Genomic DNA, 14,989 nt, shown 5'->3' with positions numbered 1-14,989 from the left:
TGCCCTGCTCATTTCAACCCTGTGTTTCTGTTACAGCAAGAAAACATCCTCAGATGTGCTAGGCTTGTGATGGAGATTAGCCTCAACAAACACTTGGACAAAAGCGAGCTATACTCCTCCACATTCTGCCACCTTTCAGATCAACTTCCCTCACATCACACAGTCACATTAGTCACATGGATGAAATGTGTGCCATCTCTAAACCAGTAAACTAAGAAATTACAGCAGGCCTACAGTTAAAAGAAACAGCTCACTATATTCTGATCCACACCTCCCTGAGTAATTATTACAGTGCCCATGATCCCAAGGGTCCGAGAGGTGGGGGGGAGCTCAGAGCTGGTGGAAAGGAAAGGGGATGGCCGGCTTCCTGAGGAAAAGGCATCGTCTTCTGCGCTCCAAAACAGCTCAGGAAGTGACCACAGCTAGCCCCAGGGTTCAGAAATGCGTTCAGTTGACCGAAAGCATACGGAAAGGTAGTTACTCCTTGACTTGGGCGCTTACAGTACACCATTACGTGACAAGCTACCACACAGATAATAAAACACATACAAAACCTCTGGGACATTGGGATGTCCCTGCTGTGAGACTTTTAGGGATTTACCATTGGTTCGCCGCCAAACAAGGTAAGAGGAAGTGTTTTTCTGGTTTGACAAGGCTTAGATCTTTTTTAAAATTTCCTTGTAGTACAATTGTAGTTTCAAATGTCACACATCAAGTTTCGTGATATTAGTGTGACCTCTCCATGTGTTGTTCCTCTTGAGTGAAGCAGTGTACTCTGACATCCTACTGTGGATGTTGAGTAAATCTCAAAAACAATAATGATATAGAGTAATGCCAATTTTTTTGTTCACACTTTTAGCTGTAGTTATTAACTTCTCATAAGAAAATGCATCTTGAGCTGTAAAGCTGTTTTACTTGGATTTGATGGTCGGGACTGGAGGTTAATACTGTGTATTTGGCCATGATCGATGACATTTGATGTCATGTAAACATTTGTAAAATGTCTCATGTATTGATCCATATCAGTAACTTCTTGCAGAATCTTTTCTGAGATCTGTGTTGTTTATTTGAATGTATTATCAACAAACATTAAGAAGCCATGTCTTTGTTGTACAGTACATGGGAAGTTGACAAATATAATATGGTCCTACGGTGTGACATATCAACATTTTAGAAAACAAACTTTTAATAATACATTATTTATATTATTAATATTTATAATATAAAGTAGGATAAGAAAAATGTATTTTAATTTGTTGTAGTTTTTTTCAAATTTTTGCTGTCACACCATAAGACACATTTACAATATTTTTGTCAACTACCCACATAACAACAGTCTCACTAAAAATGTAACCAGTATCGTAATATTTTAACCTATACATACATAAATTAGCATAAATATGCCAAAAATTACAGTAAATTGTTTATTTCATTTATTATTATTTTTTATTACTCGCAATTATAATACAATCATATAATACTGTATATCAGTTATATGACATCATAATAAGCTATAATTTAATCAATATTTGACAAGGCATAAGTAAATTATAAACAGGAAGTGATGTAAAACAGCAAACACCTGTGCCAAACAGACAAAGCAGGTGACAGAAAGCACATGTAGTGTGATAAACACAAAACCCCGGGAAAGACAAATCCTTCCTCACCCCACAAATTGAGCATCATGCCGACCGAATGACATATTCCACCACACACCTCTTAATTAGCTTTAATGCAAGACGCACAATGTAAAACGTGACAACACGCACAATGTGACATCCGTAGTTCATCCACTCCTCACCAGATGCCCACAGTGAGGTAAAACCACATCAGGATGCAGCTAAAACGGGCACGTGTAAAGGATGACCCTCCGTTCCTCCGCTGGCATTGACGACACTGGACGGTGTCAGCAAGGCTGCGGCAGATTGCTCAGTGTGGTCCGGGATGCTGATCCAGTGGCATGAAATAGAGGGTTTTTCTCAGCACAGATCCAGAGGGCTTTTCCTGCGGTCCGCAGTTGGAAGCCATTGCAGGATGCAGGCAGGCTATGATTGAAGCATCCCTGCTGACCCCTCGCTCAGCAGCCAGCCAGAGATTGTGTAATAGTGGTGACAAACATGGATGTGAATACATCACTTTGGGAAACAGACAGAAAACGTGTTCAACTGTATTGTAATCACATCACATGATGTCCTCAATTAAACAGCGCACAAATAATTGAAAATATAGTTTTACTAAACGGGAAGTCATTTGAATGTTAGTAGATAAACAATACATTTCCACCAATACACTGTGACTTTTGCTGTGATCTTGTAAGTTTTAAGCCATAAGCTTGAATCAATAACAAGAAAAGATTTTAATAGGAACCCAGATGCTTTGTATTTATTAAGATTATCTATGCTATCCACAAAATAACAATTTTGCTCCGTTTTGAATAATGCAATCGAGAGAATTTGAATAAATTTATGCTTTAATGAAGCAAATCTCTTGAGCCATGAAGTAATTTCCCTCTGTGTCCACAATGTCACGTAAATAATTTACAAAATTAAAGTGCAAAGAAATGCAGCTATAATAACGTCACATAAAACACGGCTCAGATTCTCTTTTTGAGCTGGTTGGGGTGTTGAGAAATATTTGAAGCAATGCCAAGGTGAACTTCATAGACAGTAAGAGCAAAGGATGCACCAGCAAACACACACAACAATGAACATGTTAATGTTATGCGCTACTATTTCCGGTTCAGCTCTTCTTTATTCATTGCTGGTCCTAGATGTGGCGCCAGTTGTTGTTTCCTGATGCTCTTTTTCCCCGTGACGATCAACATGAACAAAAGTGTGATGTCCTTGTTCTGTGTGATGCAGCATGTAGCTTGTGAATTCGCAGGGGTCAAGGTGGGAAGTTTATCTAAAAGAACAACATAATTGTGTATGTATGTAACTTGTAGCTGTAAAACTGTATACATCAAGCTTGAACTCTGACCTGGGTAAAATGTGAAACAGGAAGTGCATGACCTTTTTCGATGCAATGCCCCCCATGAAGGCCAAAGTTAAAGATTAACAAAAAATTCAATGCATTAAATCAGTTTTAAGTAATGCTCCTTTTCGTTTACGCTTAGCACAGATTATTCATCTAAGGAACAGAAACCACAGAGTTAACCTACCATGGCTAGTTTTGACCTCTAAGAACGACCCTGAGGCTGATGGGAGGAGTATTCTGTCAATCCTCTGTTTATACATCAGAATAAGCGTTTCTCTACTGTTTATCATGTTGTTGCAGGAAACAGATTTCGTAATGCTTATAAGGGCTGCCAAGATGCTTATAAGAACACAAGTGTTTAGAGAAGCACACACTCCACCAACGTGCTTGATTTTATTTCGTTTTATTTAGGCTTTGTTCAATCGCAATGAGCCCTCCATGGCGCACTCTAGAGCGATTTCTATTGTTTCAGAAGAAACGATACGCATTGACTTCCTCTTGGCACGTGTGCTGCCTAATTATTTTGAGAAAAATGACAAATAATAATTTAAGTTCTGTGCTCACAGACCGACCTCAAAGCTAAATAATTTCAAAATAATTCTAACGAAATATTAATTGTAAAAATAAACATTTTAAAATGATAACTGGATACAGTTAAAAATACGTATTTAAAAAAAGTCGTGTAAGTTTTATTAAATGTGGATGGTTATTTTTTGTTCAACTCGCTCACCCCTTTGTGTCTGCAGCTGAATGTGCGTCTTTCTTGGACCAGCCCACCAAACAAAAAGTAAAAGTCCTGGCTGTTCATTTGCAATGAACGCTGTTTTGCCATAGTGGCACAGACGCCTGTGATATTGCACGAGCTTGAATCGAAAAATCATTTCATTAAGTTATTTCTTCTTTCTTTTCGTTCGTGGCATGACGACGGATCGACATGGACAACGTAAGTTTATATTGCCATCTTAATTGTTACCACAGAACTCCAGCATGTTGCTGTCTCATGAAATTTACACGTTATAAGTAAGAACTTAACGTCACTGCTCTATATCCATTGGCGATGCGAATTGTTTACATCTCTGTATCAAAACTTTGTTCAAATGAACGAGATAGAGGAAGTATTGTCGTGTTTAAAATTTATATTATTCCATTAATATAAATGTAATGGAAAGAACGATAATGGAATACAATGCAAGGTACTCACTCGCTCTTCTTCAAATCAGTTTGTCAAAAGCATTTTAAGATCTCATATGGGGTAAATTAAACACGATCAGTCTCTTCTGTCATTCATTCTAACCCTCTTCAAATAAACCTTTGGTACTTTATCATGCAAAAAAGGCTAAAGTTATTTCTAAATGGTAAACTAGCTGACATAATACTTTTTTGTTCCTGCTTATAATGTAAAATCGTTTTCCTTCCTGTTTAAAGAAACATTTCAGCATGGTTTACAAAAGAATGTCTATTGGTCTGCTGGTGTACAGTTAAAGATTTACTCATATGCAGCAGAATTAATGTGTCCTAGAAAAGCTCAAGCTTTATAGCGGGGCATATTCCAATGTCAAGATGGTGGACTAAGATTTAATGTTTGTAATGTCATAACACGTCATTTGACCTTGTTGTGTCCCATATAATGAGTTGGTTCATCTTTAATAAAATGGTGATGAATGATGGCTTGAGGGATCCTTAACTACTTCCTTTTTAGTTGAATCTTTGCCTTCAATGACAGTCTGTCTGTTTATCTATTTTGTTTAATTGAGAAAAGTATTAGAACCAGTAAAATAACATTATGTTGCATTTCAGCTCAAGATTATCTTTCAAAAGGTCTTCCAGAAGTTATTTCTAATTCTAGCGATGCATTACAATCATAGATGATCAAAAGGTGGATGATCAATTATTCACTTCTCTTGGTCCTGCTCTAGATCACATGACTGTATCCAGACCATCCACTGTGACTTTAGGAGCATTTACACCTTGCCTTAGGGAAAGTCACATCGCGGTTGTCTTAAGAACCACGCAACATTCCAGTCCTTCCTTTAATCAGAGCCTGAAACCGAGACAGAAGCCTGTATCTGTCACATATTAAGAACAATCCTCCCTCCTCCTCACTGTATCTCGTTGCCCATCCCTTCCAAGAGTCAGGATGACAACAGACTTTGAACCTAACTAGAACCTTTGTGGTTATGCATACTTTTCAAATAGCTGAGGAGAATTATAACAACTGACAAAGTGAGAACTAAGTTAATACGTTTTAGATTGCGCTTGATTTTGGTACCATTTGTTTCAAGATGAAACTTTCAAATACTAAAGAAAAGAAATAGTACAAAATAGTATCATACTTTTTTAAAAGGACAGTTCATCCAAAAATGAAAATTCTGTCATAATTTACTCACGCTCATGTAATTTCATACCTGCATAAATTACTTTGTTCCGATGAACACAGAAAGATATTTGGAAGAATGTTAGTAATTTTCAGTTCCGGGACATCATTGACTACCATTGGCACCATGGTGTTTTTGGAAATGTACCAAAATAATACTGTAGTTAAAGGTCCACTGTGCGATTTTTTTTTTTCTATTGACAGAAATGCAATATAATATACATACTGTATCTATGTGTTCAGAGCTGAATAAAGACCTTATGAAGCGTTGTGTTTTTATTACCTTAGAATGAGCTATTTCTATCTAAGCACTGCGGGTTCCCTTGCATGGAATTCACCATGTTGTTTCTACAGTAGCCCTAAAAGGACAAACTGCTCTACTGAATGCACTTCATAAATACGTTATCTCCTTCGGCAAAGAAGCAAAAACGTGACGACATCTTAGTCCTCTGTCAGCCACCGTAGTACTTCGAAAGGGAGGGGTGAGTGATGGACAGAGCCGTTGCGTGCAATTTGAAACCTCACCACTAGATGCCGCTAAATTTTATACACTGGACCTTTAATATAATAAAATGAATTACACAAAACCAAACAAATTACAGAATACAATTTCTATTGGCAGTACTGCAGGGGATCTATCCCTTTTTTCCCCTACCTGTATGAGACAGGAAGAGGAGTTGGTCTGGGAAAGCAGGAGTATGTCTTTTATAGCTCACCCAATGATCTAATCCGACGTTCCATATCGACTCCACCGTAGGGTTTATAATTAGACCTGGAATTTCAGTGGGAACATGGGACAGTAAATTTAACCAGTAAAATTAAGAACTGATTCACACAGAGCATTTTGGCTGAATTGTTTCTTATTAAGTTATTAACATGACTTATTAATCCATTGTTAACTGTGTTTATGGTTGAATTGTAAGTGAACAATTTTGTAACACTGTTGCCTAATTTTATTGGCTATGTACGTTTCCTTGTCTAATGATTATTACATCCCATGACAAGTGATTCCCAGACAAACAGGTTAACATTGGTCAGGTTAACATTGGTCAACCACTTCAGTATGTTGTATTTTATCCCAATCGTGGCCTCACACAAATCTTTAAATGGGAATGAGCCCTCAGTAATAGGCACCCATAAGGAAAAAACATGCAGACATAATTATTTAAAAGAGGTAGGAAGTCACAAACAATAGAGCATCTATAGGAATTTAAAGCTCGTTGCACTCTAAAATTGGTCTTCAGCTCTGAGCTACTGTATGGAAAAAAACATTGATCTTTGAAACATGGTACATTAACGTAATTTCTTACTATTTATTTACAAAATTTTGTTAATATGCCAGGATTCTTACTGTCAGAAAGATATTGTGTTACATGAACCAAACGTTAATGATTTATTACGTATGAGCGTACTTCCCCTTCTTATGCACACTCGTAAACAAGCCCACAAATTAACAAAGCGGAAGTGATTCAGCTCTGTTCCCCCTCGTTTGTCACCAGCCATAAATATCCAAGAGGCTATTCTAGCCAAGAAGCCTTTGAAAGAGGCAAACAAGTTTTCTTGAAATAGAACAGAGAGTTCATCAAGGTGAAAACTCATTTTGTTTATTTACACAAGATGTGTTCATGCAAAACATGGGTTCGTGCCATAATATTAACTTTTAGTGGATTATGACTGAAATTCGAAATGCTTTTGGCTTAAAATCTAGAAGTTTGAGGCAAAAAATGATCAATATTAAAAGCTAACATTGTTAAACTGTGAGGCAAACATTCTAAAATGTGAGGATTACATTTTAAAACTGTGATGCAAGCATTCTAAAACTTTGAGGCTGAAATGCTAAAACTTTGAGGCTGAAATGCTAAAACTTTGAGGCTGAAATGCTAAAACTTTGAGGATGAAATGCTAAAACTTTGAGGTTGAAATGCTAAAACTTTGAGGTTGAAATGCTAAAACTTTAAGGCTGAAAAACTAAAACTTTGAGGCTGAAATTCTAAAACTTTAAGGCTGAAATTCTCAAATGTAAGGCTGAAATGCTAAAACTTTGAGGTTGAAATGCTAAAACTTTAAGGCTGCAATGCTAAAATTTAAGGCTGAAATGCTAAAACTTAGAGGCTGAAATGATAAAACGTTGAGGCTGAAATGATAAAACTTTGAGGGTAAAACTTTGAGGCAGAAATTTTAAAACTTTTTGGCTAGCATTCTAAAATGCGAGGCAAACATTCTAAAACTTTGAAATATTCTACAATTCTTTTAATTTAAGGGTGAAATTGAAAAAATGTAGACTGAAATTCTAAATGTTCGAGAAAGGTTTGAGGTTTTGAAGACCAAAATTTATTCTTTGGGCTGTATGTGTCATTTTTGCATCTCTGTGAGTTTAGAAAATATTATATTACATTACATTAGAATGAAGGGTGTGATTCTGATCCTACCCACTATAAAATGCCTAATCTATCAAATAAAACTGTCCATCTGTCTTATCTCTATTGTATATTGCTGTTTGCTTTGTAGATACCTTCAAGGTTGAGGTTTTAGATTGAAGCATAGCACTGAACATGTTACATAAACAGTGAAATTAAACACCCCTCAATTAACCCTGCTGTAAACCAAACACTTAACAGCTGATATATATTGTTGCAGTAGATCCGCAAACTCTGTTTTTATGTGCATTTTCTTATTTGTTTCGTGTAAACTGAAAAACACCCAAAGAAGGTTCATACTAGCAACATGATGGATGAAGGCCAGTGCATTGGCCTGTGTGGCAGTAATTTCCTGTTTGTAAGGGCAGAGTGCATCTGTAATGGTTTAGATGGGGTGTGCTTGTGTCATATTGGTTGTGAAGATGATTTTGCGTGTTTTATCTGTTTTCCAGCAAATATCCTTCCAGTGCAAATATGCCGGTCCTTAAGAACCTCCCTGCTCGGCTGAAGAGTGGCAGGTTTAGCGTGGACTTGGAGACTACGCGCAGTGAATTTATTCTCCGAAAAATGAGTCTTAACCACAACCCGTTTGAGGAGCCTGGATCAGATGAGGACTGGCCAAGGAGCAATGGGGGCTCACTCCTGGATGGTGTCGTGCCCCGGGACAGGAACCCGTTTGAGGATGAGGAAGATGAAAATGAGGCCAATGAGGTGCGGCGTGGAGGTTCGGGGAAAGGGGGCTCCATTAAAGGCACGCTGGAACGCATGAAGGGGGTATCACCGCTCAAAACCCTCGGCAAACTGAGCAAGAACTTACGCATGTCAGCCAGAAGCAAAGGGAAGGAGACCTCATCGCCACAGGGTTCTATAGGTTCAGCTTCACCTATGAATAGGAAGAAGAAGGGGAGACGGAGTTCAGAGGGGAGCCTGCTACGGTATGATGGAGTGAAAAGAGTTATCGATTTATGCAATGTCTTTTCCACAGTACTTGGATCTTGTTGACTTTCCAAACACATAGATGGAAGTGGTGGGATGTCTGTTTAGGAACAAATTGCATTGCAGTTTTCTTTCATTCATTTGCTAGTATGGAAGAGACCTTAAAACATTACACTTTTTGGTGTAATAATTGTTGTATGAACATAAATGTATGAAGATCTCATCCACTGTACTTACATCTTCCTATAGGATTGCTGGGAAATGTAAAGATCGCAAGGAAACCTTGACCAATGGAGACCTGTGTTCAGAAATTGATGCTGACTCGACCAGTCGTCGACTCTCTTTCCTAAAGATGGTGGGCAAGGGCAAAATGAAGAGGGAGTCCATGCAGGACCACTCGTCATCACAGGGGCCTGAGGAGGAGCCGGTGGAGGAGGTGCCAGAGGTCAAACCCAGGGAACCACTCTCAGGTAAAAGCAAACCTTTTACCAAACATGCATTAACTACTAATTGTGTTCTGATTGAATGTAATAATTATGGTATTCACCCCTCACTTACGGTATATTCATTTTTTTATATCTATTGTATTTTGTTTAACTTTATATTATCCCTTGCGACATAATTCCTCTTTTTAACTAATATAGAACTAATCTAATTATCCTCAAAGCTTCAGTTCCCCAGTTTTGTCGCCAGGTCACATCTGTACAACTGTACCACAGCTTGATTGTTTAGTTTGACCTGCATGAACATGGCACATGCTAGGCAGGAATTTGTACTGTACATGATTGCATGCTCAGGTTTCACTCTTTCACATTTTTTACTGAAAGAGAATGAGAGATAAGGTTCAAAGCTGGCAGGATCTTGCAAGCCTTGTTGAGCAAAAGCAGAATTAAAGTTTTTTAGTGATCGATCGATGCAAATTGCTAAAGTAATCTGGAGTTCAACATTGCAATGTCAGATGTTAATGTCACACGTAGTTCATTGTTTTGCAAACATTCCTACAAGTATTGCAGTTGCTGATGCATTTGTTGAACAGTCAACAGAGTTCAGACCATGATGTTCTGCTCCTGGAGCTCTTACGCAATTCCCTGTCACTTTCAAGCAAGATTATTTTGATAAGATGGTTCAGATGTGTTTGGAACTGAACCTTGAAAATAAATCTTCAGCATGGAGGCGTGAACTCCTGTCAGGGTGGCATGCATTTTAACCTTTCAAGGCAGCAATCAAATATTCATCATGTATGCGGGGCCCACCTGATGTTTCTAACATATGGGCTAAATGACTATCACATTTGAAATCATCAATCTCATATCTTCTTAGTAATTGCAGAATGGAAAATGATAAAAGAGGAATTTAAGAAAAGGGGAACTGAATGTGCCCCAGAGTGTCTTGTTTGGTCATGTCTTTGCTTTTTTTCAGATGGGGTACAAGGTTATTGGTTCTTGCTGCTTTGCGTGTCCCAGCTGATACAGCAAAATTGAGTCTTTATTTGTGTATTTAGCCACATTTTGAAGGAAAACTTTCAGATGACCTCCCAGAACAGTTTAGTGCTTTCCATTTAGCAACTTGTGCAGATGAGACACTGGATGCTTTATGTTCCATCTGCAGTTTGGGTCAAAAGCATTTTTGCTTACATTTTGGACCATTTGTTAAAAAAACGAATACAATGCAAGGTCTAGTGAATGATGGTGTTTGAAAGTGGATGGCACCAATTTAATTGCTAAAAAATAGTGCCACATATCCTTAATATTTACACTTCAGGAAAATCAACTTACAAATAACTTTAAGTGTCTCATCATATTGAGCTGGGGCAGAAGAAAGAATTAAATCAAAAACTTACACACGTTACATTTTAAGTACTCAAATTCCTTAAATTTTGTTTCTCCTAAAACAAAACCTCTAGTAGGAGCTGAAAAGTTACTTCCCGTAAATCTTGTACACAAAAGTGTTGTTGCTCCATTCATGCAGATGTTCTCAAGTGGCAGCACATTTCTTTAAACATTTTGAATATAAATCACTCTGTTTCTAAGTATCTGATTCACAGAGAGCCGAGACATTTTATAAAGAGTGTTATCTCTTCGCGATGCTGCATTGAAATATGGAACACTGAAATAATTAAAAAGTTACGCTACAAAAAATATGTGAAGTCATGCATGCCAGGGTCACTAAACATGCAAGAAAATCCAGGAATTGGACGTATAGGAATGTATCGTAGGGTGTGTTTCTACTGTCACTTGTCAACCTCTGCACACGTCAGATCAGATCAGACTTCAGCTGAGGAGGAGTAACCACAAATCATTTTGAAAGCCTTTCACTATTGTGTTAGGAACAGCTGGATTTGAGGCACTTTGATCTTCTAATCTTATTCTGAACACTGATATTATATAATATGGAGTGGGTGGCTCACCACTACTGTATGTGTTGTCTTATAAAATTTTTAATGAATAACTTTTAATGATTTATTAATGAATGATGAAAATCTGAACTAAATTCTAATTTAAATCAGGAAACAAACAAGAGATTTAGAATTTGTACAGTAGGTCATTAAGCAAATGTTATCTCTACAAAAGAAATGATTGTAATTCCTTGTTCTCATTGAAACTCAATGACAGGACTTAAGCTTAGTCCCAGACAAAAAAGCATATTTAAACTGTCTTAACTGAAAACAACTTGCATTGACATATCTTAAAATATATCAGTACCACTGTTTCGTCTCAAGATGCACACCAGTAATGTTTTTTATTAGGCATGTTTGTAAAAACGACTTAAATGTCATAATTTATCCAAGGCCTAGTCCTGGTTTTAGCTAATCCTTGTCCAGAAAACCGACCCAGTATGTTTCTTTGGTGGTCTCAAACTTTTGGACTCCAATATTCACGCAAAACCCCACAGTGTGATGTTTATTGACTCTTCCTTGAAGTTCACCAAAAATAAAACATTCTGTCCTCATTTATTCACTCTCATGGCTTTCAAAACCTGTATATGACTCTGTTTCTCTTAAACACAAGCAAGATATTTTGAGAAATATTTTGTGTTCATACAATTGAATTCAATAGAAGACAGTGTTGTTTGGTTACCAACATTCTTCAAAATATTTTCTTTTGTGTTCTGAAGAAAAAATAAAGGTTTGTAATGACATGAGAGTGAGTAAATTACAAAAAATATATATTTTTGGGTGGACTTTACCTTTAACAAAATACCTTTCTAAAGTCACAACAATAAGACATTTTTTTGTCAGAGCTCAAAGCATGTTGCAACTAAATCCTCATTGCTTCCTTATGAATCCAGAGGACAAGGTCCGTGTTGCGTTCTGGTGGCTGGTATCTATCAGGACAGTCTGGCAGAGCGTCCCGCCGTTAACATAACATCTTACTGCATTGATAAAGAAGCCATATAGATGGGAGTTGACCCATGATCTTAGTCAATGATTTCCAGACCGTACCATATTACAACCCATAAGTGCAGCTGAAAACTGTTTCTGAACATTCGCATTCGATGCATTCATGTTTGTGATAGCAAACATTCAGCCATGCCAGCTGGCAAAGTCCCTTCTGAGCCAAATTTTCCATCGTATCCAGCTATTGTCCAAGACTTGGCAAGAAGATATTCTTAATGCATGTCAAATAAACCAACGAGGACTAAGCAAGGGCAGGGTAACGCTCGGTGTAGGTGGAGTTCATGTTTTCCAAATGGTCCAATTTAGATTTGTTCTGTTGAAATTGGCCATGTCCAAATAAATTAGGAAGGGAGTGGGAGCCCTGAGAAGGGCTCATGGCATGGGTTTGCATGCTGACCTAAGGTCTCCAATGACAGGCGAGGCTAGTCGTCACTTTCAAAGCCACTTCATCTTCATCTTAACATTTTAACATGTGGAATTCCTTCAGGACAGGCTCACACGAAGGGGACAGTGCAGACGGTACAGCCAAGCACAATCCGACCCATCTGCTGGTATGATTTTGGGCATTGATACAGGAAATCAATGTCTACTTATTAAATATTTCATTTCGGGAGGAAAAATATGTCTGCTGGGAACATGCTGAGCATTAAATAGAGGAAGCGAATGAATGAGGTGCTTAAGAAACGAAGGGGAGTTTTCATGGGCGGCTATACCCCAAGTTATTTGGTTTCCAAGCTTGTACCAGCATGACAGAAGGTGTTTTAGTGCTCCTAAAGGATTTGACTCTGGAACCCGGAGGGTTAATAGAGAATATAGTTGCAGAACTGTGGCATGACAAAGAACAGATCATATTCCATTAGGTTCCTAGAAACCTGGCTAATCTTTTCTTCGTAACGCTTGATCGGTGCTGCTGAGAGGTGTTGGTTGTGCAGGTGCGTTGGAGCTCATGTTCGTGGATATCTTGCTTAGTCAGATCTTTTCAGTTCAGTTCAGCCTCCGCCCTCCACCGAAAGCAAATAGTATTACCATAAGCTTCTCTTGGAAGCTGGGGTATGCGTAGAGCGTACGAACCCTATGTACCCTTAAAAGCAACACTTCAATCCCTGCGGTTTTCATTAAGGAAGGGTGGTGACACATATGTTTAAGTCAAGTATGCTCCACACCAGAAATTTAGCAAGAGGGCCTCACTGGAAACAAAGAACTAGTGTTGTCTGTAAAACACGGCTTAACCCTCAGTTACTGGCAATGTTCTGCAAGTTAATGATTATGGGACGAATTCAACATCTGCGATGTCTTAAAGTGATAGTTCGCCCAAAAATGAAAATTCTGTGATCATTCACTCACTCTCTTGTCATTTCATACCTGTTTGACTTTCTTTCACAGAACACAAAAGAAGATATTTTGAAGAATGTTGTTAACTGGCCCACATTGCATTGGTTTTGTGTCCATACAATAGAAGTGAATGGGTGCCGGAGTTCGGTTACCAACTTTCTTCAAAATATCTTCTTTTGTGTTTTGCAGAAGAAAGAAAGTCATACAGGTTTGAAAGAGGGTGAGAAAATGATGACATTTAAAAAAATTTCATTTTTGGGTGAACTCTCCCTAGGGCATTTCACTTGAAGTTCTCCACTTGAGGGTCAAAGATTTTCTCACATGGTTCAGGGTCTCCCGTTGTCCACACAAATGGTACATCCTTGGGTGGAGATCTTTTTCACGTGGATGAGTACCAGAGATAGAGATACACTTCAACATTTCTTCATGCACAGGCAGCATTCATTTTTCCACCTCATCCCATCTGTGACGATAAGTTTGACTGTATTGTGTTTTAAAAATAGATCTCCTTCCGATGGACTGGCACATGCTGGTCTTTATAACGTGTGGGGGTTGAGGGGGTGGGAGGTTCTATGGCATAACTGGACACTCCATCTTTGAGGGACAGATGAGTCAGATGCCAACCGATGCCCCCCGCATCCTTCCCTCTAAAAAAGTCAGGAAGATGCAGGAAATAAATGAGCAACCCCTTAATGTCCGTTCAATATTCTGGAGAAAAATTCAGCAGCAGGGCCAATTGTTTTCACAGCTGATCTGTGACGTATCTTTGCTGTGTGTGTGTATTATTTTAGAGGAGCAAAGATCTGTTTGCTTTGTTTTGAGTCAATCAAGCCCCACATACATGTCATTGTCATTTTTGTAGAAATTTAGGCTTCTATGTCAAATAAATAAAAGACCAAACTTGTTGACCTCTCTTTCTTGCAGACTTGTAGTTATTAGACTAAATTAAAGCTCTTGTCAAAACCTGTCTACAGTAATCAGATGAGATTTGTTAGCTCACATAAATGTGTTCATGCCAAATGAGAGGACTGGAAATGATGACGAATGGGTGTGAGCATTGACCTCAATCCGAGTCCGCTTCATCAAGGGTTTCTCCTAGAATGTAGAAAACTTCTCCTTCACATTACAAACTTAAGTGAGATCATTATAAACCATGGCCAACTGAGTACATTGGCAGTCCATTGGACCATCTGGAACATATATTTTATTTATGCTTTGTTTGAAAAACCTACAAATGTGGAAATTCTGAGACATTTTCTGGATTGCTTTCAAGTACGGGATGGGATAAGATGGCCAATATGATATTCCCATGCTCATAGAACATCCACAACAAGTGACTAGTGGATGTTTTAGAAATCATTTGACCTTTCAGTCTACAATTATATATTGTTTTATGCGCCCACCCAGGCAGAGGAGAACACGTGTGGGATGTGGTAGCCAATGTAGAGAATGATTAGGAGACCATGATAGATAGAGAACATTCAAGAAAATTTGGCCTGAATGCTAGAGTTTCACCCATACTCTTTCAAGTAACACCATTACATTTTGACAACCACT

At 38.2% G+C, this 14,989-nt stretch overlaps 1 protein-coding gene across 2 annotated transcripts in view; it reads left to right on the top strand.

Moving 5' to 3' along the window:
- The first annotated feature begins 459 nt into the window (after positions 1-459).
- exoc3l2b (exocyst complex component 3-like 2b) overlaps positions 460-14,989 on the top strand; it is a 31,261-nt gene continuing 16,731 nt past the window's right edge. Inside the window, exons 1-3 of one of the 2 annotated variants that reach the window (XM_057351636.1) lie at positions 460-623; positions 8,220-8,702; positions 8,953-9,173. In XM_057351636.1, the coding sequence (XP_057207619.1) occupies positions 8,242-8,702; positions 8,953-9,173 (682 nt within the window). In that variant the 5' untranslated portion in view covers positions 460-623; positions 8,220-8,241. Of the gene's footprint in view, positions 624-3,353; positions 3,920-8,219; positions 8,703-8,952; positions 9,174-14,989 lie in introns of those variants that run through there. The other variant, XM_057351635.1, reaches the window with a different exon arrangement.

The sequence above is a fragment of the Triplophysa rosa genome, linkage group LG14, assembly GCF_024868665.1.
Source record: "Triplophysa rosa linkage group LG14, Trosa_1v2, whole genome shotgun sequence".
Classification (NCBI taxonomy): domain Eukaryota; kingdom Metazoa; phylum Chordata; class Actinopteri; order Cypriniformes; family Nemacheilidae; genus Triplophysa; species Triplophysa rosa.
This window is presented reverse-complemented; position numbering and strand designations above follow the sequence as displayed.